The sequence below is a fragment of the Rhagoletis pomonella genome, unplaced genomic scaffold (assembly GCF_013731165.1).
Source record: "Rhagoletis pomonella isolate Grant_MI unplaced genomic scaffold, Rhpom_1.0 Rhpom_scaffold_00005, whole genome shotgun sequence".
Classification (NCBI taxonomy): domain Eukaryota; kingdom Metazoa; phylum Arthropoda; class Insecta; order Diptera; family Tephritidae; genus Rhagoletis; species Rhagoletis pomonella.
The window spans coordinates 81,352,470-81,380,034 of record NW_023458559.1 but is presented as its reverse complement, the minus strand read 5'-3'; the positions used below and the strand labels follow the sequence as shown (position 1 = coordinate 81,380,034).

The following is a 27,565-nucleotide window of genomic DNA, read 5'->3' as shown; positions in this document are numbered from 1 at the left end:
GAATAATAAAATTAAAAAAAAAAATAATTCTAAAAATAATTAATTTAATACATTTGGCGAGTTTGGGTGCAATAAGCTTCCCAGATCAAATTCTGCATAACTTCTCGTTCTGGGAGTCAAAAAAAAACTGAGTGGTTTTGCTGTATAGAGCACTTGAAAAGAGGCAGCTACTGAGCTCAGCAAAGTTAACGGTATAAAAGGGCACGGCGAAATAAAAAAAAAAAATGCGCTGGCAGTGCCTCATAGATCAGTTGCGCCCAACGAAGGGATGAAACACATGAAAAAATGTATTCTCCTTTCGGATATTCAGTACCTGCGCCAGATTGAGTTTTTAGCGGGGAATCCCTTTACTACGGTGAGGTAGCTCTCCTTTTCTGCACTAAATTTCTTTCAAAAATTTCACTAACCCTCTGAATCGCCAAATTTTTTCACCTCACAAATATGAATCTTTCAAAAGTTTCCCTTCTAAGCAACTCTACTTCTAGAGGTGTAAAACTATCGATAGTCAGACCATCGATAGTATTGGATATTATTTTCAAAACTATCGATATATTGTCGATAGTTTCGTTAATGGGTTTCGCTCAATTTCTGTATGGAGATTTCCTTAAAAATATATTCGGGAATGACGTTTGGATACCCTTGTAAACTACTGGACAAGTTTTTTTTTAATTGTTTTGCCTTTAAGCTAGACGTAAAGTTATTGAAAATTTGAAATTTTTAATGAACAAGCTTAACTGAACTTTGCAAGCTGATTTCTGAAATTTATTTAATTATGCTAAAGAACATAAAATATTATATAATGATTCCATTACTCGTTTCGGTAGCTCATTTATGTAGGTAATTAAAATTCGAATCCGATACGATTACGTAAGTTCTATTTTATTTAAAACAGATAGCTAGATGAAGGAACGAAACATGCAACTCCTTTATATTCTATGCATGTATGTACTTTAGTTGTTAATGCATGCTTTCCAAACGGAAACGAATAAGGAAGAAAACGTGGCCCTTATACACTTCCGGTTTCGAGATCCTTGCGTAAATTTCATATGTGCATGGGTATACATACATACATATGTAAGGATATGCCGCGATATGTACATACATATGTAACATATACATGCCCACGTCTGTGACTTACTCTCAATCAAATACCCTTGTACTTTAAGTTGGCTCTCTTCGCGGTTTGATCTTTAGTAAGCATGCGAATTACAAATTATTCACACGTACATACATATGTACGTATGGATGTATGTATGTATGTATGCTCTAATATGTATGAACGGAAGTGAATTGTACGCAAATGCTATGGATCGTTGATCTCAAATGAGAGTCATGTCATACCGACTCCCTCATTATTGGTTTCATATTTATTTAGACCCGTAAGAGTGAACCAGCCATCGAAATGCCTCCCATCGCACTGGCGCGCGATCGCGTTTAGTATTCAATTGTAATTTCAATAGTAAAGAGTTGTGCCAACGCTGGCGCTCCAATAGATAACAGTGCAACCAACGAATGTCGAATCACCGGCTACTTCAAAAGCGCGCAATATCTACTTTCTATTAAAAATACATGTGCATGCGAGTAATATGATACACACATTTTTTTACCCGAATAATAAAGATTACGTGTTGTGTTTTAATATTTTTAATCACTAGTATCTGTTGACAATTATGCATGAAGCATGATGAAGTGAGTTTGGGATGCAAAACAATCACAGCCGCTAAGTCGCCAGTCAAGCTCTTGTTACTGTCGATGCTCAGCACAAGTTTATACATATTTGTAAATACATATGTACAAATGCGCATGAAATCAATTAAATCCGGGAGCTCTGATTAAATAAATTGTAATACTGCTCCAGAAAATATCTATGGGATGTTTCTATAATTTGAGCGAATAAATGGTATACATATATAGAAGAAGAAAACACGTTTGCGTTAACTTTGTTATGAAAAAAAATAAAATAATAAAATAACTAGATATACTAAGTTAAAGATGATGACGGTTACAAATTATTGTGATTGCGCTGATGTTAACTTTACCAGCAGAAAAGGATGGACCAGGGCCAACCGAGCTGTCATTCTCAGCACAGCATTTTGAGAAAAATGGTAATATTTATTCCAATATGCACATATGTATGTATGTAAGTCATCTTATACAATAGGCATCATTAACACATCCAATAAAAACTTATTTACATAGTACAAATGTACATACGTAGTATTACATACATATCACCCATTTACATACTTCAATAGTGATATGTAAATATACTACGTGTGTATGTACATATATGAATATTGAAATACGCGCTTAGTCTCAATGAAATACCATTATACAAGCTGATAACATTTCTTAAAATTAATTATAGTTAGTGTTAACCAGAGTTGGTGAAAACGGCCCTAAATGTACGATCTGAAAATGAATAGTGGAAGTTAATCAACAATCTCTATTTAAGTAGGCCATCTGAAATTGGGCCTTAAGAGCTCAGTTATGCATAGATATACTTAGCGTTGCATGAGAGTTGTCACATAAGGAATCGGTTAAATGAGCTTTCCGTGTAAGCGGCTACCCAACGCATATCACTTCACATGTAGCAGTCTGTTGGGTTTTGATTTTTACGTAAAAATGGTATAGCAGTGCAAAGTATGCATAACTGGGCTGTTAGGGCCTTTGTGAATTAAGGTGACGATTTTTGTTTTTGAAAAATTCACTTTTTCAAAGTGCATGTTATGATTATACAAATTTAAACATATTGTGCTTGTTTCGTGGAGTGTGACTTTTTCTATCCCATCTCATCCGATATGATATATACATACATATGTATATCTGATACAAGGCTATTATATCTACTTTCATTTGGTATATGAATTGTCTGCTCCAACTGGCTCCTGTTACTATTTTCAGACGTCATCAAAGTCAAAAACGAACAAATATTCAAGGGATGGATGGGACGGAAGTCTATTTTTTTAAATGGGGCATACATGCTTTTACGGTACTTTTACCACAGATTCGGATTCAGCGGACAAAAATACGTAACTTTTGTCAGAAACGTTTCTCTGGAATGGAATTCCGGTCCATTTAACCCCAGAAGATTTTTGGCCGCAGAAAGTGCCTATTTCAGCCATAGTGCAGCAATGGAATTTTTACACAGCATAGAAGAAGAGGGAGCGGTAATTTATGCATACTTAGCTCAATATTTGTCGGCCGCTGTGGTGTAGTGGCAAGCAGTGCGCGCTTCCACTCCGCAACGCCTGGGTTCAAGCCCTGGTCAAAGCAATATCGCCAAAAAAAAAATAGAAAAGGTTTTTTCTTAACAGCGCTCGTCCCTCGGCACGTAATGGCAAACCACCGAGTGTATTTCTGCCATGAAAAACAGCTTGGCTGACTTCCAAAACGTCAATTGCTTTGCATACGTACAAAGTATAATGTTCCATAACGCCGAACTACAAAATATTGACAATGTATACTTTTCCAAAACGCATCCGAAAAGCTATCGAAATGCATCGCTAGAGCAATCAGCGCATCAGAAATAAAGTTGATGCTTCGTTTGTTATTGGTTACCATTGGTATTTTAAAAATGGGAAAATTCAAACAAATTGTTCATTGCTAAATTGAATATTTAAAATATGCAGTGTATATGGTTGCAATGTGTCGCAACTCTGCATATATAAACAGTTTGAATACCGCAGTATAACAGTTTCCAAACATTGTATTGATACGTTTTGGAAGTCAGCCCTTCTCATAAAAAAAATAAAATCGCCGTTCGGAGTCGGTGTGACAACATCAAGGCGCACGCTACAAATCGGAGGAGAAGCTCGGCCAAACACTAACATATGTATGTGTAAGCGCCAATCTACATATTATTATTATTACTAGCTCAATATTTGTATTTTTTGGAATGTGACCCTATTGAAGTAAATGAGCAACATCTACATCTACATATGTATGTATGTATGTAGAACGTTCAGAAACCATCCAATGATCTCACGATCACTTTGTTGATCGTACAGTGGAAATTCGTACAAGGACCTTCACCTCAGCACACCCCTAAAACAACATTTTAACTAAGTTTTTTTTTTAGTGGGCGAAATGATTAGAACTGTCATACAAAAATAAAATTACATACATATATTGTCCATAGTTTTGTATCTATAAGAGTAGATTGACAGCGTCGTCATGCAAAATGGGCAAAGCAAGTGTGTTTTTACAAGCATATGTATACTCATACACATAGAATTTTAAATGAATGCACAGTAATGTAAATTAATCGACTTTTCGTAATACGTAGCGCTAGATGAGGGTGGACAGGTATATTAATTTTTGCAATTATTTTTAACAAAAATGGATATAGTAACTTCTAGTAAACATGTGTATGTCTGTACAAGCCGCGACAAACGATAGCACATCAACATTTTTACCAGTTTTGACTACTTTTCTTTTGATTTTTTAAGGTTCATTATTTTTATATAAAAGTGTAGCTCTTTATCTAACAAATAAATCTAAGTTTCAGACTTTGTACAAAAATTATAAAAATTTCACACACTTTCCATCCCAATGCGATGCATTGTAATTTTAATCTCTAGAATAATTTTTGGTATGCAGTTTCATGGCTTATTAAATTCCAGTGTAATAAAGTGCAAGTTTTAAGTTGCTGGAAAATCGCGTCGTTTTTTGATAATTTTTTTTGCTGGCGGTATCACGCATTTTCCTCCATACAAAGTAACTTTTTATATGGAAAAGAGTACATAACTCCGACAGCAAAAAATTATCAAAAATCAACGCGATTTTTTAGAAACTTAAAACTTGAACTTGTTATACTAGAATTTAATAAGCTATAAAACAGCGTACAAAAAATTATTCTAGCAATTAAAATTAAAATTCTTGGAATTGGGATGAAAAGTTTGTGGAATTTTTATAATTTTTACACAAAGTCTGAAATTGAGATTTACATAGTATATGGAATTTGTTAGATTAAGGACTATACTTTTGTATAAAAATAACCTTAGAAAAAGCAATACAAAAGTAGTCAAAACTGGTAAAAATGTTGATGTGCTATCTTTTGTCGCGGCGTGTATATACCCCACACATGCTGATAACAAATTTTGTATTCTTCCCGTCATTTTGGAGATTTTTATTTCTTTAAAAATTAATTTTATGCTGCGATTAAAAATATCTAAATAGTACATACACTAGTAATTCACATGGCATAATAAATTCATTTTGAATACTCTATGTTTCATATAGACGTGTTCGTATGTACATATGTATGTATAGATGTCTACATCTTGAGGTGGAAGCTGTGGGATGGTGTTGCAGCTTTATAATTCTCGCAGCGACGCCCACGAGCCCTCGTTCAAATGCACATTGCAACGCGATTTGCAAAACAACAGTCAAATTACCGTCCATGCAATCTGCTATTGGCCAAACAAACATGTTTCGTTGCTGAACTTCATTTCAGTCGTATGCAAAAATATGTTAATAACAAATAATGTGCATACAGATATACATATGTATGTATGCACACATGAATAAATGCACATTGCTGGGTAACTAACTATGTACAAATATGATTGAATAAACGATAAGTATGTGGAGGCGCTAAAAGTAATTTGGTCCATATACAGACAACTCTTTAAAATGCCCGCTTGCAATGAAAACATTATTTGTTGTTATAGAATTGCATTACATCATTTGAATAAAGAAGCTATTAATAATACTGAAAGTCTCGTATGAAATTTTATGAAGTTAGGATATTCTTTCAAACATTGAATACATAAACTAAATATTTGTATTCTACTAGCGCAGCACTTTAAAAGTTGTATAATAATTGCTATTTTTATATAAAAACAAAAAAATAAATAAAAATACATATGTACATACTCGTACAAACATACATACAAAACAAAAATATGAAATGGTCGATCAGTATCTCTAAAATTCCATACTACATATGTATATACATATATATGTACATATGTATGACTCACCTGAATAGATTTCTGGATTTCTTGTTGTTGTTACAGAATTTGAAGCCGTTTTTTACCATTGCTGTTTCCTTACTCATCTGTGTTTTTTGATACACCTGTGACGCGAATCGCTCCAAATTAGACTTTCAAGTACATTATGATAAATTATAGTTTTGAAATACATAATTCAAGCGAATGCCTTAACCTGGAGAAACTAAAGAACTCGAAAACATAAAATATTGGGAACAAATTTTGTCAATTCATTAAAATATCCAAAACTTTTGAGTTTTTCGACAGTCTTGGCAGTTTAATGGGCCTCTTCCACATATGAATGACATATGTATTTATGTATTTATGTCTATGTACATACATATGTATGTATAATGAACCACAGAAATTCCAAACAAAGCTAAAAATCCAAAGATAGTACTTTTAGTATGCCATTTTAGTCATAGCAGAAATAAATTTGTTCTCTTTTCTGTTCATTCAATTTACCGGAGACTAAATAGCCGGTCTTTAGTTGGATATTAACGTTTAACGCCCATATCCATACATAACGTATTTAAATAAGTTTTAAGTTATCACCACAAATACATTTACACTCCTACACGTAACTAACTCTAGCACTATTTTTTTATTTAAGTATTTATTTAAATACAGATATTTTCGTGGATATGTATGTACATACAGTGATGGCCACATAATTGGGGTTCTTTACAAGTTTTGACCAGTTTTTCTTTATTTTGATTTTTTTTTTTAATATTTAAACCACAACGAAACCCATGTAACTCAAAGTTTCAGGCCTTGTACAAGATTTATAAAAATACGATCATTTCAAAAAATGGTCATCAAAATTTCAAATTTTTAATCAGAATTGCAGTTTTGTAGCCCATTGAATTTTAGTATGATATTGTGCAGGTGTCAAACGGTTAAGAACTCGCATTGATTTTTGAGATTTTTTTTGCTGACTGCATACCCGAAAATTTCCTAAATATTCCGATAAAAAAATTGGAAATTTTGATGACACTTTTTTGAAGTTCGATTAATTGTTTTTAAATTTGTGTAAGCTTCGAAACTTTTAGTTATGTGGGTTTGGTTATAGATTAAATTATATTTTAAATGAAAATGATTAAAAATAAATAAATAAACATAACTTGCAAACAATACCATATTTAATTTCGGTGCTAATTAGTTGAACGCAGGTGTATGTATATGTATGTGCATATGTATGTATGTATGTATGAATTGGAAAATATTTTTATATGGGAGAAAATGAGCAACACCGCCAGGAAAAAAAATCTCAAAAATCAATTTGAATTCTTAGCTACTTGCAAATATTATACTAAAATTGAATGGGCTAGCCGATTTTTTTTATAAATTCTGATTAAAAAGTTTGAAATTTTGATGATTTTTTTTTTAATTTTGCAAATTTTTATATATTTTACAAGGTTTGAAACTTTCGAGTTGCACGGGTTTCGTTGTGGGATAAACAATTATTTTTTTAAGGAAAAAAATACAGAACGAGTATCACTAATAACGTGGCCACCACTGTACATGATTGTTCCCCATACAATTAGACGTAGATCGGTGCTCCATTGATGATGAGAGCAAGAGGCGGTTGGCTGCTTACTGTGACTACGTCAAATCGACAGTTGCTGTTGAGAGACGCAAAGCAGCTATTCAATAACCAAAAATTGAATTGCAATATTTGTTTACATTTATAGGAGGAAGCTTCGCTTTTATGGACCTATGCGCTATAAATGGGGAAAATTGGGATTTCGTTGTTGTATGTACATATGTAGACACGTATTGTTATTGGTGTTATTGCTTGCGATGGTCGTTGATGTTGAGTGGATTACAGTTGGGTATGGTTTGCTGGTAGTAAGACTTTTTGGGCAGGTTGACTGGTAGAAGCCTTTTTTTGGGTTTACATACTACATAAATACATACATATATTGCGAATTTGGGCATGTTTAAAGTTTACTTTTATTTTTGCTTCACGTGTATTTGATTTATTCCTTCATTAAAATATAGGCAAAGCAGTTAGTCGAGCACATACTATGTATGTAAGTAGGTAGGTACGTACATACATACATATGTACATATGGCACATTTGCTGCAGCAGTTTCATAATCCAAAATATCAAAAAGTCGAGAAAAACGGCTTTAAAGTTTTGAACTTACTGGTAATCGGCAAAGCTGTGAAATGTTTACACAAAAGCGGTCATTTCTGCATACTTTTGTGTTCTGACACTCTTGCAGCAAATGTATATATGCGATATGTATGTATGTGCCTACGTGTATATATGCATGTATGTATATTTCTTTGCCACAATAGTTTTGTTGGAAAATAGTTCTAACAGACGCCACTTCCGAATCATAACAAAATAGTAATCATTCATACATTCCATACGAAATTCATACATACCAAGGAATGAAACCGATTCAAAATAACGTTCCGGTTTAGGTTTCGGTTTTGCCAAGTGTTTCGGTTTCGGTTTTGGTTTCGTTCTTCAAAATTTATTTCGGTTTTGGTTTCGGTTTCGTTCCGGTTTCGGTTTTTCACAGAAATTTTGTTGATATTATTTAAATCACAATGTCTTAAAGGTTGAGGAAAGAAAATTGAAAATTACAGTTCACTGATAATATCAACACTAGGTTCTTTCCCTAACAATCCGGACCGGATTTGGTAATTAGAGAATAAGAGAAACATTTTTTTTTTTTCAAAAATGGAACAAAGTCCAGAAGTACGGGAACGCAAAAACCACATTTCGTGCCCACAAGTCGAGAAACAGCTGATTCACGTTGTTCTTGTTTTTTTCACTTATACCATGTTCTGACCGACATCGGAAACATGTTTTCGTTGCTAAAACTGGTTTTCGACCTAAAACTTGTGTTTTCGTCCATGTAAAATCTGTCAAACGAAAATCGTTTTCGCTGAAAACTACACAGATACACAGCAACAACGTCATCACCAGATTCACTTAAATGTTTCTCTTTTGCTGTAAAACTAAAGGTGTATGAAAACTAAAATATAATTGTTATTTTCGTCATATATTTACTACATAATAATGAAACCCCTTCATTTCTGTGTCCTTTACAACTATACACGTGAAAATGAAAATCAAAATGACTTCTTCCAAATAACCGATGCCAGATCGGAGATTTAATTTATTAGGCACCATTTTAGTAGCTTTTTGCGAAAAGTTACCTTGACATACTTATTTACTACTTAACAAGAATTTTAGCAAAATATTGCTGATTTTGGTTAAACAAATCATTTATTTCAAAGAAATTTTGATTTATTATTTTTGTAAATTTCTGGAAACCGATTGAAACCTGTGATTGAAATGGTTTCGGTATCGTTCCTTTTTAGGTTAAGATAACGGTTACGGTTTCGGTTTCGGTTTTGAAAAACTAAACGGTTTTAAACGGTTACGGTTTCGGTTTGGGTTTCGGTTTCATTCCTTGATACATACCTATATGTATGTACATATGGATGTGTGTACATATGTATGTATGAATGTACACCCTATATACTCGTATATGCAGTAAATTGCATTCCATTATCCACAATTTAAATGATCTTCGTGTACTTATAATTGCATATGTACATGCACATACTCATATACAGATGTACATATGTACATATGTCCATTTTTCGTATCTACATACATATACACATATATATTTATACATACATACATATATACGTACATATTTTGATATTAATAGCGAATACTCGAACAATGTTGAATACCAAATTCGATGATGTCTCCGGCTAAAAATTACAAAAAGTTCGGCCTTATTGAGGAAATTTAATGGATAGCCATTCCATAGATACAAATTAGGCGAACATTTTTCCATACAAAAATTAGCACTATTGATCTTAAACGGAAAGAAACGGACTGGTGATGCAAGTAAAACCAAACAGTTTTAAAATTGTGTGTTTGTGCATACATAATGTACATATTTATACGTAAAAAAAGACAGAACAGAGAACAGCGCGACTAACAGAACTTGCATTGAGCACAAATAATGCGAAAAGAGCTAAGCTCTTCAGATATGCAAAAATCAACACCTACTTACAGCTCCACAAGTTCCTCTGCAATAGAACTCGGACATGACTGTCAAATACAGCAAGGGATCGAGAGAAGTCCATATTAAAAATACTAAATATTCTTTATACAATTTTTCAGATAGCGGAAGAAAATTCTTTATAAATTGGTTTCCATTTCTGAAATCCGACCATAGTTAGTGGAACATTTAGTCCTTAGTAGTGAAAAGAGAATACATATGTACGTATTCAACTTTGCATTTTGAGAATTAATTGAAAACATATCGCTTATTTACTTCAATAGTATTTTATAATCCAAAAAGTACAAATATTATGCTGTGTCCGAATTTCAAAGCTGTGCCGATTACCAGTATCTCGCTATGTGCCATCTAACTCCGTTGTTTTTGTCACTGGCACCTTCAAATTTTTATCGCAGGTGCATTTTAATATAGATATCCTACTAAAATCTGTGAAAACGCAGTTTCGACAAAAAAGTGTTGGTTAGGGCCTTTGTGAATTGATGTACTGCTGGAGTCAATCGCTACTTTTGAACCGCTACTGCACCGACTAGCTACGGTAAGTAGCTACTCTATTACCCCGTGGTCGTGCACATCGTAGTGCAGAGTCGAACCAGTCGTAAGCAGAATAGCGAAAGACTGCGAAAGAGGGCGCCCATAAATCACGCAAGTAACTACTTTAGCAACTCCCGATGCGGACTACCGCCTAGACCTTGCCTTGTAAAAGTAATCGCTGAAATACACTGCAAGTAGTCGGACGGTAATCGACGAAGTTTACCAGGTAGCTATCGATTCATTAGTTCTGTAGTCGCTCCCCCATACTGCAGGGTAGTTACAACAATAAAACAAACTCCTGAAGCAAATACCTGAGTTAATTTATTTCCATTTTATTCCAAAATATTGGATGCAAATAATTCGCACGGGTAAGCAAGTAATAATTAAGTACTAGGTTGACCGAGTTTTGCTTGGAGTGCATATACTTTTTAAAGTTTTCTAGGATTGGGTATCAAATACTGGTAATTTGGATAGATTAAAAAAAAAGTTGTAATCATATCTTCGAACTTTCGAAATTCGTAACAATGGCATGCCTAAAAACGAGCGAGTAAGCTTTTTTGCGTAATTTTGTACGAAAACAATTCTTGTCGGAGGCGAGATAAAAGATGGAAATCGATGTGTGTTTGCAGGGAATATTAGTGGTGTTTATTTAAACAGATAAATTTGCCTTTCGCATATACGTATATTTTTATCCACTGCTTTATATAAACGAGTAAAAAAGAATCTTTGTTGCCCCTTATCGAGAAACTTGGGTCCGGTTTAGTTATTTGTACAATGATTTTCGATTGTTGTGTCCAAACGCATCACCCGAATCCAAAAACTTTAACATACACGTGTAGTCAAAGGATTAAACCTTTATTTAAAATAAAACGAGCGAGTAAGCTTTTTTGCGTAATTTTGTACGAAAACAATTCTGTGTCGGAGGCGAGATAAAAGATGGAAATCGATGTGTGTTTGCAGGGAATATTAGTGGTGTTTATTTAAACAGATAAATTTGCCTTTCGCATATACGTATATTTTTATCCACTGCTTTATATAAACGAGTAAAAAAGAATCTTTGTTGCCCCTTATCGAGAAACTTGGGTCCGGTTTAGTTATTTGTACAATGATTTTCGATTGTTGTGTCCAAACGCATCACCCGAATCCAAAAACTTTAACATACACGTGTAGTCAAAGGATTAAACCTTTATTTAAAATAAATGCACTTTTTTGCTAATTTGATGTGGGCTCTGCGCAAAAATACTGTGATATGCACAAGAAATATTGTATACCTTTAACATGCGGAAGCGCCTCTTCTCCAGCAACACAGAAAGCAGAATTCTACTTAGTAAGAGTTATAATCCCTAAGCATGGACCTAACTTTAATGCTTTAAAACGCCAGAGTACTTGGTTTTTACAATATTTTGGTATAAATAAAATATAGTTCATAAAAAATAGAAGTGTTATTCATTTTAACATGAGTGTACACATCAATGTACACAGAAGCCATAAATTATTTTATATTTATGACATATTTGGATAGCAATATTGAGATGGTTCAATCTTCAGTGTTTAAATAGTCAAAGAATTCTATACAATTCATTTTAAAACTACTTTTAATTTGAAGTTCACTTTAAAAAATTTTAATTAGAAGCCGGTTTCTCTCTTTGCGTCAGGAAGCAAACTTTATATTTAAGATCCTCTCGGTTGTTTCGTTTGAGTGTGGTATTGAAAAAAAAAACAAAATTACATGTTTTTTCAAACTGTGGAAAAGTACCACTATCTAAGGAATGCATCTATATTTTCTCATGGCTTAAATTAATTTTTTCAACTTCGCAAAAACTTTGAAATACTATTTGAAATATTATTTGAAACATGTCAACTATAATTAAATTATTTTCTTCCTACTTTTTACAGTGCAGTTTGAGCAAGTTCCAACGTTATGTAAAAACCTTAAGAAAATCCTAATGTATTTTGTTTGAGTTGAAAATTCAGCACAAATCGGTACAAATTTTGAAAAATCAAAACATTAGCGTACTGATTGAAGAAATTAATAAAATCAGTACAAGAGTTGAAAAATCAGTACGGTACTGATAAAATCAGTACATCTGGCAACCGTAACTATGCCCGGCAGCTCCGCATACCTTTGTGAGTCCATAGCCATAGCGCGCTCTTACTCCGCTGCTATAACTGCAAATACATCAGAATCCATAATTTTCCCCAAAATATTTAAAATCAATCAATTTTACTATAAACAAGCACATAATGAGTGTTTTTTTTTAATTCCTTTCTACTTTGTTTTCCTTCATACAGCTGAGTTCGAAAAACAACTGATACCTGGCAATGCTGCACATTTTTCCGCAAGGGTTGCAGCATGTCGATTTTTCGTTTTTCGTAACGTAGCTACGAATTACGAATTACGAAAATTCGGGTTCTAGAATAAGGGTGTTAGTGTAAAGCAAAAATCGCCTGGTGTGAATGGCCTTTCAACTAATCGCTTCCAATGGAGTTGGGGTGCAGCCAACTTTTGATTCAACTAATCGCCTCTAAAATTGCCTGGAAAATCGCCTCATGCGAACACCGTAGTTGTCAACTATGTATGTATGTATGTACATATGTATCTACGTATTAGACAGAGGTATTTATAGCGGCCTCAAGAGAACGCCCAATAACACAAAAACTTAAAAGCTACATATGTATGTATGTATGTATGTAGGAATGTGTTTTTGAACTGAATCCCGTAAAAGACAATGAACAATTTTTGAACACCAGCGACAAATTCATACATTTTCCTTATATGATTTGACCTGATTCTGATGTATCCGTGGTACAGTTGGTCATTCAGTATTTATTCAATGTCCCATCTAACAGTATCGAGCGTCGGTAAAATTCGAAATCTATAACAAAACAGTATCGGTAAGGTTTCAACTTAAATAGTTACTTTGAGTTTCGTAATATTTCCGCTGTAGTTAAATCACTGTGCTTGGCTAATGAAACTAAAGGCCCGTTTACATAGAACTTTGGCGTTGCGTTGGCGTTGGCGTCGCTTCAACAGCTGACTATGAATACATGAATTCAAATGCAGCCGTCCACATAGCCAAAATTCGACAACGCTCACGCCAACACAAAGCAAAAAGATGGCCAACTCTCAACTTTTCGCGTGCGTCGCTCGTCAGCTGTTGCGAATAAATAAAATTATGTGAAATATTTTTCCTTTTTAATCAAGTGCGGGCAAGAAATATCGTTTTTAATGCAATTATTGATATGAAATATTAATTTATCTGTCGTTAATATGTTAATTTAGTGGCCCAAGGATTCGCCGCCAAGCGTTCATTGTAGCAAGCATACTTTTAACGTGCGTTCTGTCAAACCAACGCCAACGCCAACGCAACGCCAAAGTTGTATGTAAACGGGCCTTAAGAATCAATGCCATAATTCTGCCTTGTCTGTATTGTTGCGCCTTAAAAGCAAGCCACTGATCTCTTGAACAAGCACTTTTTAGGAAAAGAACTTTACATATCTTTGGCAACATAAAAACCAGACCAAACAAAGCCGTTTGAGAAGCATACATATGTTTGTATGTATGTATGTAACTCTTTACCTATTCATGTCCAAAGGAAACGACAGTAACAACAATAGTGGGGACAACGATCGCAGCGGCACTCAACAAGTTGGCTTTTCTAATTTTAACATCGTACACATTTTCGTTTTCCGTTGAGAAAATCAAAACGATTCCTGAGCACTAAATGCCAAGCTAAAATATATGAGAACACCGAAACACAAAGCTGTGAACGAATGTGTTATAGCTGAATCAGTCGAAGAAGCAATCACAATTGCGATCGAGATGAGAACATGCACTCGCTCAGTAGCTTGGCAGTGACAAAAAAAGTATTTAAATACATTGTAGATATGTGTGTATATATGTACATATGTACAATATGTATGTTTATTAAAGATTCAGTTGCCTTGGTGGGACGTCCATCTAAGGTGGATTTTCGGAAAATTCTTTAATCATATTAGTTGCGTTTTGGATGTCACCATGATCACGCGTGTGTAAGCTTTTGCTGAATGTCTGCCGATAACAGATACATTAAGGGAACCAAACCAAAGGAAACGGAAAAGGAAATTGCTGCGAGTCAAAGGTGAATCACATCGCAGTCATCAAAAACCGTTGCTCGAAATATTGCAAAGTTCGCTCTCTTAGGGAGGGATATGCAAAGTTTTATACCAGAGATGTGTACGATATGCAAATATGATTCCAATAAACACGTGTTATCCGCAATAGTTATTTATTGTGTTCGTCAACTAATACCTCATCGATAAAATCCGTTTATCAAAACTGTTCGCCACCTACATACATACATATGTACCTACATATTATCCAAGCATAGAAAAGAATGTTAAGATTCAATGTGTAAAAATACTTGTATACCGTATATGGTAATTTTCGCATAAAGGGAATCAAATTTCATACTAAAGGCACAAACAACATTTGAAAATTTCGTGAAAAACGCGCACGAGAAAAGTGCACGGATACATGCGTACATACATACATACATACATACATACATAGAAAAGTAGATAGTATAAAACAAGAGCGCGACACGAATATTGCCGATAAAAATCCAAAAAAAGCATAAGGCAAAATATACATACATACATATACATACATGTAAATAAAAATAAATTCGAAATTTGAATTGTCTCTCCGAGTGAAAACTACAAGAGTGCAAGCGATTGATCACTTCGTTTGTATGCGAAACGAGATCGCCGGGAAATAGACGGCGCCATATTCTTACCTCGAGTGATAAGAACAACCGGTGTTTGATCAAACATTTGGTTAAAATGTTACCAGAACTCACGTTTACCGGTAATTATGGGTGCTTAGCAGTGTATTCTCGCATTTGCTTATATTAAATATTTTTAAATCCTTTTTTTTTCACTGAAATATCGAAGTAACCCCCCTCGATTGCTCAATTTAATTTTTTATATTGTAATATTTTTATCACAGTTGAATATATAATAATGTGTTTTGGTTCAAGTGAGAGTTCCTACATAGACATATATATATACATATGTATATCTGTGGTATTTTGACAAAGCAACTTATCTCGAGGTAAGCCATTTTCGCTATAAAGCAAACTAGCCATAGCAGTTTAAGATGCTTTTGGCATAGGAGCCAGTTTTTGTAGGGTAACTTATTATTTTTTATCCAAAGTCAAACCTTCTAAAAAGTTACTCAAGTTGTTTTATGAAAATGCCACAGATATGTATTTGTGTATATGTATATGTATGTACATATATGATGTGCTTGCAAAAACATTTTATGGTCTAAACATGAAATATGAAAAATATCGAGATTTAATATAATATTTGCGAACAAACGCGATAAATAAACGAAAGTTAATTTATCAACCACAAAGTTTCAAATGCTAGCAGCGTAAATTAATTACACACATACATACATACATACATAAATATGTATTAATTTAGTTATTTTATTTACCACCTCTTTTTCAGCTGTTGATAGCATGCATGAGGGCTCGTCCGATGACTTCGATTTATTGAATGGCGTAAACTCCACTTACGAAAAAGGCATGTGTCTAGCCATCCATCGAGTGACCCCGAACACATCGTCTATTGTGCCGGGCGGTCAACAACCAATGCCGGCAACTGAAAATGACGCCAATAATTATATCGCCAGTGTAGTACCTACAACTGTTCTCAATAGCATTAAAATCGCTGATGCTGGTTCTACTGACTTATTTCCAACTCATCCCACAACATGGCAACAACATCCAATGAATCGTCAAGAGCTCGCACATCATCGATTGCAAAACCACCAACATAGCCACCAGCATCGACATGTTGATCGGCACCAACATCGTTTAGATTTAATCACTAGCAAAATATTATTGCAAAGCTCCGATGACCCTCTAATATGTCGTGGGGCCAACAGTGTTGTGGGTGGGGATGATGATCACCCACTGATCGTAGCAGCATCTCAAAATGCAGAAAATAATCTAAATGATCAGGGAGGCACTATTCAAACGAATTCGGCTTCATCTGTTCCATCAAAAGCTAATTTGCGCCCACTGCCTTCTATGGGAAAATCCACGCAGCTATCCGTGAAGGTGCCACTAAACGGATGTAGCTCATTGACAAAGCAACAACTTAAAGTTAAGGCCGGTCTAATGAGCGCTCAGAACCGTGCAGCCAACGAGCTTAAGAGAAGCATCCAGCAAACTCAAAGTACGGCTAGTGACTTGCAGAAAAATCATAAATCGAATGACCCGAAGCTTACCAAAAATAAGGGTGTTTTAAAACTGCGTTTCCATCATCAAGCTTTGCCGCCCGAGTATTTAAGTCACTATGAAGCTACACAAGCCAAGTTTTCCCGGCGCGATAAAGATATAAAAGCTACTACGTCAGAAGATATTCCCAAAGCTAAAACCTTTCATCCTTCCAAATTGCCGCCACCGAAGAGTTCACATGAAAATGTTCGTAGCTGGTTGCAAAAGATTGCTGCGATCCACCGATCGGCTCAGCAGTCGGAGAGCAAGCAAGGCGAAGAGGTAGTTGGTCAGCAACAAAAAAAATCCAAAAACGATAGCAATAACAATTATCAGGCCAGCCGGATGCAAACATCAAGCCTAGAACTGCCGGATGAGTCCGTCGTAAGAAATGAGCCGCATGCCGCATCAAAGCAGGTTAACAATAATGAAAAATTTGAGCGGGTGAAATCTTCCAGATGTAAATTTGTGCTAAACCCTGTGGTTAAGGTCCCACCTCCAGTTTTGTCAGATGTCCCCAAAAAAGTTATTAACTACGCGGACCTGCCGTATATGGGCGAAATAACTCTTGATCATTCGAAGCCACGACGTGGACGAAAGCCAAAAAAGGCAGACATATGTCATCTTATATACAAAAATTATGGAACCATATTCCCTGGCACGCCCAAAAGCGTACTTACCACACCGCATGCAACAATCGGGTGTGGTCAAAGACCACCAGAATCCGAAATTTTTGATGATCTGCCATTAAATCTTTGCATGCGGGATCAGCTATGTGACCACTTGTCGATCTCAAGCGAAGAAAGTGATTGTGTAAGCGACCCGTCGGATGGCAACTCACCTAGCAAGGAACTAATCGAAAGTGTGAAATTACTTAAAACAGATTTAGATAGCCTTTTAGATCTAAAATCGAATTCAGTTAAAGTCGAACCAAAAGATGAAACTCGCAATTCAGATCCTACAAGCCCATCTTTGACAAACTTACAATCGCCCAAAGCAGCAGAACATAATGTACTGCTGCATCCTGTGAGTCTGTATTACCAAAAATTGCTCTCTGGCACCTTAGTGAACCAACATAGTCAACCATTTGGTCTACCTGTTGAGACCATAGAAAAAGACAATCAACTAACGCTTAAAATACCTATACCAAATGGTTTGCTGCAAACGCCCAAGTCAGAGAAGCTTACTCCGCTTCTAAACGTTGACAATCCAATGATCGATTATCCTGATCTCTTGTCCACGCCATCATCGATTAAATCGGAAAACTCGAATATGACAACAACCACAGCAGTGAGTGCCACAACTGCTACTACAATGAATCCTAGTCATCAACAAATCACACCGCAGAAACGTAAACGATCTGCTATTTTTATACCACCCATTCCATCTGAAAACGCAACAAATCCAGCCACAGAAGTGAGCATATGTAAATTTAAATTCACAGGCGGTGCTAAGCCATCTTTAGAGGAAAAGAAAATGCTCTCTGTAGATTCGGGTGGTAACTACAGATACTACAGTGGCACGGGTGATAAATCGACACGGGGTTATGAATTTTTTCCTCGTGAAAGCCTTCAGAATTCTGCTGGTTTCTTGCCGGGCGTAAATTGTGCGGCGACGTTTTCGCACGCGGCTAGCGAGTGCTTAACAAGTGACATACCGCCACCCTCAGCAGATCTCAGTAACGAAATTCTACAAATCCCTGAATCGCCGACTGCGACGTTGTTACCAGGCTCTGTCACACTACCAGAGCCTTCATCACCATCGCCCTTATCCAGGCCAATTTCTTCATTTTCTGGCTCTCCAGCATTGGCAAAACAACAGAAGTCACATAACCTTCAAACAACACTGAGTTCAAAGAGCGGGACCGGAAGTGTTTCTTCCAGAATTATTCTCGCAAAGGACCATTTCACGAATGCTCTCTTTGAACCATCTAGCTCATATCATTCAATACAGAGAAAAAAGAAATCTAGACGATCATCTCAACGTGAGAAACTAGAGAGAACGTTTAAGGAAAAAGGATTTCTCATCCAAACGCAGCAACTCGAATCGGCTGAGGGTGCAACATATTGTAAGTTTCGCCAGTTGAAAAAATTCACACGTTATTTATTTCGCAATTGGAAAGACTACCTACCAGAGGAAGTGCATCGAGCAAATGCGGCAGAGAATGTGGAGGTGATGCACCAACCCATCACTGAAGAAGATGTCAAAAACGAAGCAAATACCCAACACAATTTTACTGAGCAACTCGGCGTCGAAAGTTTACTGCAACGTCATGGGTTTTTGGTAACTAGCAGAGTATGCCCTCAAAATGCGGAGCGACCGAGTGCAATTAGTAGCGTGGTTGAGAATATTGTACTCGAGCAAAACTCATTGGATAATACTGTGCAAGCATAGTTAAAGAGCTTATACATAAATGACTGAACAAAATAGTTTTGCTTATTAGATGTGGATAAGAATATTTCAATCGAATAAATAACACTGCCAAAGATTGATTAGAAAGTAAGCGTCCCCTATAAATTAAATAATAATTTACATATCTATTTTATATTTGTTATTTTGTTAATATTTATAGTCATAAACAAGAAAAATATATACATATGTATCTAGATTATTGTAAAAAGTTTATTAAACTAAACTAGTCAATGAAACGCTTTAATATCTGTATAAAATTTTGTTGAAAATCCCAGTTGGATGCGAATTTGCAACACATACATATGTATGTATGTGTGTGTATAGATTTTGAGAGCCAAATATTGCAATCATATTTCCAACAAATGGCTTGGAGCGCTAAGTACTACATACATTTAATGAATGCATACTTAAAACAATGCTCAACATTTATTTGAAATATATGTATGTGCTATATGTATTTTATGCCAATAGGGGTTTTCTCTGAGTCTTGCAAAGCCCTTGCACGGTGGACGGATTGCACAGTTTACAAAGCTGTCGCATACGAAAACCGGTTTTTATCGTGCAATCTGTAAACCGTGCAAGGGCTTTGTAAGACTCAGAGAATACCCGTAATAGTTTTTTTTTATTAATGGTACACATTAAGGATCATTTTGAACTCATTACGAATACAAACATTCATAGATATATTCACAATGCAAAAAAAAATGCTCTGAAGGTGGGGCTAAGCTGGTTAAATATCTTTTACAGCTTAGGTACGAATAAAAAAATAAACCTGACGATTTTGCTACAATCTCCATGTGATAAATATGAGCATATCATAATACCACAACAAATATATAATCGGTTTAATATCGATATTATTTAAGGGCTTCTAAAATTTTTATTAATTAGTATTGATATAAGAAATGTATGTATGTATATGTACATAAATATAAAGGTATACCTATCTCATCCTAATATAATTATTTTGTAAATACATACATAAGTCGTTATTTCAAGGGTTTCTTTAATCTTTTTGAAAGATCAGACAGTAATAAATGCCAATTTGGGCCACATTTTATGCTGAATACTATATTTTCAACTTAATTTTTAGCTTTCTACTGTACTTTATTGCATAAGTATACTTACATGCATGCTATACATAAATGGTATGCATACATACATATGCTCTACATTCTGCAAAATTTATTTGGAAGACACTTTAAGATTTAAATGCCTGTATAAAGAAGTTTGCATGAATCTTTTGTTTGTTCGGTAAACATTGCAATGGTCCTGAAAATGCAACAGTCAAATAATTTAATTTTCTATAAGCCTCATAGTGATCTATGAAATAAAGCACTGGAAATAGTAACTTTAAAAAAATTACATATGTATGTGTGATTTGCGTAACCAAAAGCAATCAAGATACTGTTACTTTCTTTAAATAAATTGTCAAAATAAGGGTCAAAAAGTGAATTAAAAAAGAATTATAGCGGGTGAGTCTGGAAAAGCACTAATAAATCGTAGACCCCGAAAATTTCACTGTTAAAGTATATAAGTAAAAAAATAATAATTTAGTAAATTTTGTCTGATAAACTACTTCAAATTAATATTTAAATAGTACATACGCAATATGTATTTGAGTTACTGGGTTTTACTCCCGATATTTCCTTCTTTTGTGTTATTTGTATTTCCGGCAAAAGATAACGCAGCCGCTGAACTACTCGAGTCGCTAGTGGAAAGTGACTTATCTTGATTGTTGCTGCTAAGGCACAAAGACATCATGGGACATACGTAATCAGTCCAGTCTACATCACCACATCCTTTGTAGCTTTTCCTGCGTTTAAGTGAGAACTGTGTCTTCTTTGGCGGTTTTAGTTTAGATGTTATTGTTAATGGTAGATATCCAGGAGCTGATTCAACGTCACGTTTATTTTGGATGACATCTCGACCAAGGAGTTCTTTGAAATGTGTGGCTAGATGGCTGTAAACAGAAATATTCGACTGTGACATATGTACGTACAGCCCGCGACAAAACGGTAGCACCTCAACATTTTGATCAGTTTGGACTATTTATCTTTTGTTTGTTTAATGTTCATAACTTTTATATAAAAGTATAGCTACCAAAACCATATTAATCCAAATTTCAAACTTTGTATACAAATTATAAAAAGTCCACAAACTTTTCATCCCAATTCCAAATAATTTAATTAGAATTTCTATAATAATTTTTGGTATGCAGATTTATGGCTTATTAAATTTTAGTAGCTGGCGGTATAACGCGCTTTCTTCTATATAAAGTAATTTTTTTATTTTATTTATAATTTTATTGAGCTACAAAACTGCATACCAAAAATTATTCTAGAAATGTTTATAATTTTTAAAATGTTTGCATACAAGTTGAATTTAAGATTTATACGGTTTTTGTTAGTTAATGATGCATAAAAAATTGCGTATCTTAAAAAAGCCAAAGAAAAATTGTCAAAATGATGGGTGATATCTTTTGCCGGGGGCTGTATGTATGTATACTCATTTTATATATTTTCTTCAGGGCTGCAAATAACTTCAATTGTCGATTTTGTACGGTTCAGTTGTTCGTACCACTAAGGTTAATCTGGCACCGGTACAATAACTGATCCGTAAGTACCTGTGAAACATTTCGTGCATAGAGAGGTGATAAAGATATGTGGTAGGAAGTCTGAATGACATTACTACATTTAGCAAAGGTAACATGAATGCATTTATTTATATTCAGCGAGAGTCGATTTTTGTTGCACCAGCTGCGGACGTTATCAATATCGATCTGCCTGAATTGAGAGTCACAAGGGTTACTTATAGAAGTATAGATCTTAAGATCATCAGCATAGAGTAGAAACTTTGACGAAGAGAAACATGTATTAATATCGTTGATAAACCTTGACAAAAAACAGTGGACCCAGGATACTGCCCTGTGGGACTCCTGAGCTTACGACGAAAGGTAGGGACCTCACATTGTCAACGCAACAATGCAGCGGCGATTCCGTAAGTAAGAAGCAATCCAAGTCAGGGAAACTGACTGAAAGCCAGTAGAAGCTAGATTTTTTAATAGGATAACGTGGGAAACCCTATCGAATGCCTTAGAGAAGTCAGTATAAACAATGTCAACCTGAACCCCAGTTTGAAAAGCAGTTATACAATCGTCTGAAAATACTGCCAAATTGGATACAGTGGAGCGACACGGAATGAAGTCATGCTGCTCCGTACATACTACATTCTTAACGGCAGGTAAAATTTTTCCTTGGATAATGCATTCAAAAAGTTTAGACGTTTCCGACAACTTAGAGGCCTATAATTACTGACGTCGCTTTTATTATCGCTCTTGAAGACCGGAGTGATAAAAGCTAATTTCACGCCCGAAGACAAGGATTTGTTCAAAATTTTCAATATAGGATAGGCTAAAGAATCGCACTGCTTAAACAAAACTACAGACAAATCATCAACGTCGGTCAGAAGACAACGTTAAGTTGCAGAAATCTAAAGATTGTTGAATGTTAATAGAAACATTCTCATCAATGCCAGAATCATTCACGTAATTTGATTGAAAAAATGACGCAAACAAATAGCAGCAGCTGTGGGTGTACTAACCGCTTTATCGCATAGAAATAGAGGGAGTATAGAACTTTTTTTTTTTTAATCAACATAATGCCAAAATGCTTAGGACGTAGTTTCTGTGCAAGAACTTGTCCAAACATACGAATTTCTTAGCAAATTGTTTGTAAAGGCTGAAGTAAACGTTATTATTGGTTTTTTTGAACTTGCGAAGATACCTGTTCCTCTTATTTCGGAGTTTCATTTGGTTTGCGTTGTGCCAGGGCACTTTATATTGCTTCTTTGTTAAGACTGGAACAATACTTTTACAAATGGTGACTACACTGGATCCAAAGATATCAAAACATTCAGAGACATCACAGTGGTTTAACAACTAGGGGCACATGATGAGTATCAGGCTTACATTCATACACGGAGAAATTTACAGTTTTACTTAGGAAAATTAAATGCAAAACCCGACCAAGCTTATTTGAAAAACCATTAACTTGCATAAGATCGATACTTAAAAAGCTATCCACTAGGTAAGTTTCACCATGACTATTTACATCACAAGCAATAAGAGACGATTTGGAAATGGTGCCTAAACAGGTAATAGGTGTCCAGGTTAAAGTCGCCAAGCACGCAAAAATGTTTATCACCAGCTTTATACCAAGCAAGAGAGGTTATATTGTCGACGTGAGCTGAGTAAAGACGATGGCTACTATTCGGTGGTATATACGAAGCACATACTAAGAGGGAGTCGGAAATACCACTAACTCAGATCTTGAGAAGGCTTTACTACTTTTTCTGCAAAAGTTCTCCATTACAAAATAATAGAAAACGAAATAACAGAGCGAATAAAAGCACGTCTGCACACACCGAACACTCGCTTCGTAGTAACCTCGCAAAACAAAAATAAGTTACAGGCCGCTTGAGCCAAAAGCCGCTATTCATCAAAAGCTAGCATTGTTACCTTTGGGTATGGTGTAGAACTGAGACTATTCGTATAATCGGATATCCGACCTGCAATTCGGGTATACGGATAAAAGCCTACTATTCGGCGAATTAGGATATCCGGTTAATAATATTAACTTAATATATATCCGGATATTCAAAGTTACAGATTCTTAGAATTGCAAAATAATCCTTTTATGATAATTCAGTAATACGCAAACTATTTTTATCTTATTACTGCATTCTAGATTCCGATATTCGGATATCTGTACATTATTGGGATATCCGAATAGAGCACACTATTCATATATCGAATATTCGGATTTTTGATTCAGAACTCCCAGCCCTGGTATGCTGTTCGGTTCAGTCCTGGCAATTTAAATTAAAAATATTGTTCTTCGTGGCTACGTTTATGACCGGTTTGCAGCCCTGATTTTAATTTTGACATAATAATGTTGGTTAGAAATTCTAGCTCAACCCTAAATTTTGTATGTAAATTAATTTGTTCTTACCGACGTAATAGAGTTTTACTCGGAGGAATACTGAGCAAATCAGCCAGTAAGTCTGCTGTGAAACGAGGCTCATATAGCATTAATGCGCCATGGACACCAGCACCGCGTAGATTGGGGGCGTATTCGGATAAATCAGCCACTCTAAGCCATTCCATTACTCGATGAGCGGTCCACAAACAAATTTTTTCACCACTATCTTCTAAAGATTTATAATCTTCTTCCAAAGATTGTTCATCTGCTTCTGAAGCAGGTCGTACGGATTTGGCTGAACGTCGTATGAGGCACTCAGCATTCCATTCGATTTCGCGCATACATTGAATACCGCAACGCAGAGACGCTATGTGTAAACAGGAGTACACATGCAACTGTGCCAAGTCTTCCATAGTTAAACGATGTAGCATTCGACCATCGATTTTAGCTGTCAAAAAAGGGTCTTTATATTGTGGTAACCCAATGTCATCTAACCAACGCATAACCCAACTAACATCAAGTTGAGCTGCTTTTAAAGCTAGCGGGTCCTCTTCTTTACCAGTGAGCTCATCAATAGCAAGTTGAATTTTTTTGCGGTGCAGTGCTGACTTTAAATTTAGCTCTCGTTCTATATCTACTGGAGAGACAGTGAAGAAACATATCGCTGAATTGGCCTTTAACCACTTTCTAAATTGAAAGACAAAATTATATAATTATTTGTAGCCAATTTATAACTACAAATATAAGTATACATGCCTACAATCATCAGCATAACAACCCAGTCCAAGGTCGGTCAACCAATTGCAAACTTCTTGGGGAGACCACTCTGTGTATCCTTTTGATGAAGTTGACAGTTGGGGAGAATGTGTAGTCCATTCGATACGACCACCTGCGGTGGCTCGAGCAACACCACCACGCTTGAACTCTGCGTCGGCACACTCTAATGATGGCAGTTCCAAGTTTCCGCTATTGCTTCGCCTCAATTTTCCAAAAATGCCTCTTAGTCCCTTCGCAGACTTTTCACGAAAGTTTGGCGAGGGCGTAGAGTTGGTATTGGAAATAATGCTGCTATACATGGGATCCTCGCGAGTTTCTGACCCATCATTATTAGTACTCAGAAGTGTACCTTTCGAATCTTCAATTAGAATTTTCTCATTCGATGCAAATGCAACATTACGTTGTCGCTGCATATTTGCATTCGCATCAATCGTTCGATTATATCCCAAATTGCCTAAGTTATGGTGATTATTGTTATTGTTGCTACTATGTTTGGTATTATGGGTTCTTGGCAAACTGTGATATTGGGGATGTATTTGGTGACGCAGTGAAGCCGGAGGCGTCTTTGGTGATCCAACACTTCCTGAACCACTGAAGTTTGTCTGGTTCAAATTTCCCACGCTTCCGAAAGGGGGCCGCTTATAAGCAATTGAAGCATTATTGCTGCTTAAATTTTCAATTTGGTTTTCCAAACCACGTAACTCCACATTCTCACGTTCCAATGCGGCGCGATGGAGCTTTAATTCGCTCAAAGCAGACATCAACTCTAATTTTTGGGTTTCTAATGTAGATTTCGATAGCATTTGACGTTGTAATTGTTCTTCACGCTCACTCAATAACTGCGTCCTTTCGTTAAGAAGACCTTCTAATTCAATTATTTTATCTGTTTGCTCGGCAACGCGATCAGCCAGCAATTGATATTGCAAGGCTAGCGCTTCCTTGTCACGTTGTAATCGCCTAAGCCGTTCGTCCGCATCTTGACGTGGAATATGAGTCTCTAACCAATCCGCTATTACCGCCGCAATAGCTGGCTCGGGTGAAGGCGCGGCTAATCCCACCTAGCAAATTTATGTTATGTATAATTTTTTGAATATGGAATCAGTGGTTTATATGTATTCTATAAGTATTGCTTACCTGTTGTAATGCCAATGCTAGAGTTTTAGCAGTAGACAGTACATTATTTGCGGATATTAAGCTTCGTTCTGCAAACACAGACGCGCTGGCTGTAGTTAGAGTCTTCACTCCATTCCCGGACACGCTTGCGCTGACATTGCTACTCCCCGATATTATGCCATCCATTTGTTCGAGCGCTGCTTCTAGCATTTTACTCGCATCTGTGGACCCCTCGCCAGACGATTTCGCCTTATTTGCCACTGTGATTTCTTGGTCCATTACTCCGGATGTATTTAGCGACCGGGCCTTTATCCCTTGCATATCAGATGGGTCTTACGCTTTATTCTTATTTTTGAGGTAAGCAAGTGTCGTTTGACTTCCGTAGCGAATGTATGCTATATGTATGAATGTATATCGTTTCAATTGCCTAATGGCATTCTATTTTTGTTTCGAGTCCCAGCTTTTTACTTCCGCCTACCTTTCACACTGGGCAATATTTGTATTTCGTTTTACTACCAATCCGCACTGAAAGCGTGTTTCGCTAGTTAATATACTTTTCGTTAATATATTCTTTTTTATAATTAACACTTTCTGTTTAAATTTACATGAAAAATAAAAGAAAATGAAAAGTTTCGAAGCAAAGTGAGAAGAAAAGGAAGCAACAATAGGAATTTTGTGCAACAAGCCAAAGATGCCAGATGTGCTGACCAAAATTCTAAAAACTTTATAAAATTCCTCAATATTGTTACCAGATCATGAAGCAATAATACAAGGTGGTATCAGTTGTGCTCGATTTGATACCGCCTAAAAGTATGTTCACATATAAATATTTTCTCAATCAAAGCTCGTTTTTTAATCACCCCGTTTACACAGGCAAATCTCAGATTATTATCCGTAAAATTTTTTGTGCTGTCTCAAGGAAAGGTTATGCTTCTTCTCTGTGCCAACGTGATCACTTTTTTCTACAGTATTTAGCAGTTTAAATATGTTTTAACTTAATATTTTATTAAAAATACCTTTACAAACCTCTTTTCCTTGCTAGCGTCCATTTTTGTTTGCTTTTACATATGGCATTTCTCCTCTTCGTCGTAAAAAAAATAATCGATAAAAGCTGGTTGGCCAGCGAAAAGTTATCGGCTAAATCTGAGATTATTTTGTAATTACAGATTAACATGGGATGAATTTTGTATGGCTAATCTCTTTTTCTAATTACAGATTAGGGAGTTAAGCTCGAAAATGAGGATAATCTACTTATATGAGAGCCTAGTATTCGCTCAGTAGAATACGAAGAAAAACGGGAAGAAATTAATCCCCATTTGGGGGAAAAATATAAAATTTCATATTTTGTTCTAAACAAAATTTGCTTTTTTATTGTATATTCGTAGTGAAAAGAAGTAAAATAAGATAAAATACCT

The 27,565-nt window shown here is 35.5% G+C and overlaps 5 protein-coding genes across 7 annotated transcripts in view; 3 read left to right on the top strand and 2 right to left on the bottom strand.

Moving 5' to 3' along the window:
• LOC118739670 overlaps positions 1–27,565 on the top strand; it is a 339,105-nt gene that overhangs the window by 212,725 nt on the left and 98,815 nt on the right. The gene's annotated exons all lie outside the window — the stretch shown is intronic.
• Positions 1–27,565, bottom strand: part of LOC118739680 (short transmembrane mitochondrial protein 1-like) — a 397,003-nt gene that overhangs the window by 300,038 nt on the left and 69,400 nt on the right. The window lies entirely within an intron of this gene.
• Positions 1–27,565, top strand: part of LOC118739672 (ER membrane protein complex subunit 4-like) — a 394,927-nt gene that overhangs the window by 300,535 nt on the left and 66,827 nt on the right. The gene's annotated exons all lie outside the window — the stretch shown is intronic.
• Positions 1,974–20,196, top strand: LOC118740244. The gene is made up of 2 exons (XM_036471741.1): positions 1,974–2,105; positions 16,094–20,196. The coding sequence occupies exons 1-2, from the start codon at positions 2,027–2,029 to the stop codon at positions 19,258–19,260; spliced, it is 3,246 nt and encodes a 1,081-aa protein (XP_036327634.1). The 5' UTR covers positions 1,974–2,026; the 3' UTR covers positions 19,261–20,196.
• Positions 20,215–26,839, bottom strand: LOC118739661 (liprin-beta-2-like). Of its 2 annotated transcripts, XM_036471112.1 has the most exons (5): positions 26,172–26,839; positions 25,017–26,095; positions 24,291–24,947; positions 20,886–21,241; positions 20,215–20,799 (listed from the first exon to the last, which is right to left on the bottom strand). In XM_036471112.1, the coding sequence occupies exons 1-4, from the start codon at positions 26,469–26,471 to the stop codon at positions 20,902–20,904; spliced, it is 2,376 nt and encodes a 791-aa protein (XP_036327005.1). In that variant the 5' UTR covers positions 26,472–26,839; the 3' UTR covers positions 20,215–20,799; positions 20,886–20,901. The 2 variants fall into 2 exon arrangements, with proteins under 2 accessions (XP_036327005.1, XP_036327004.1); XM_036471111.1 differs by having other exon boundaries at positions 20,215–21,241; positions 26,172–26,838.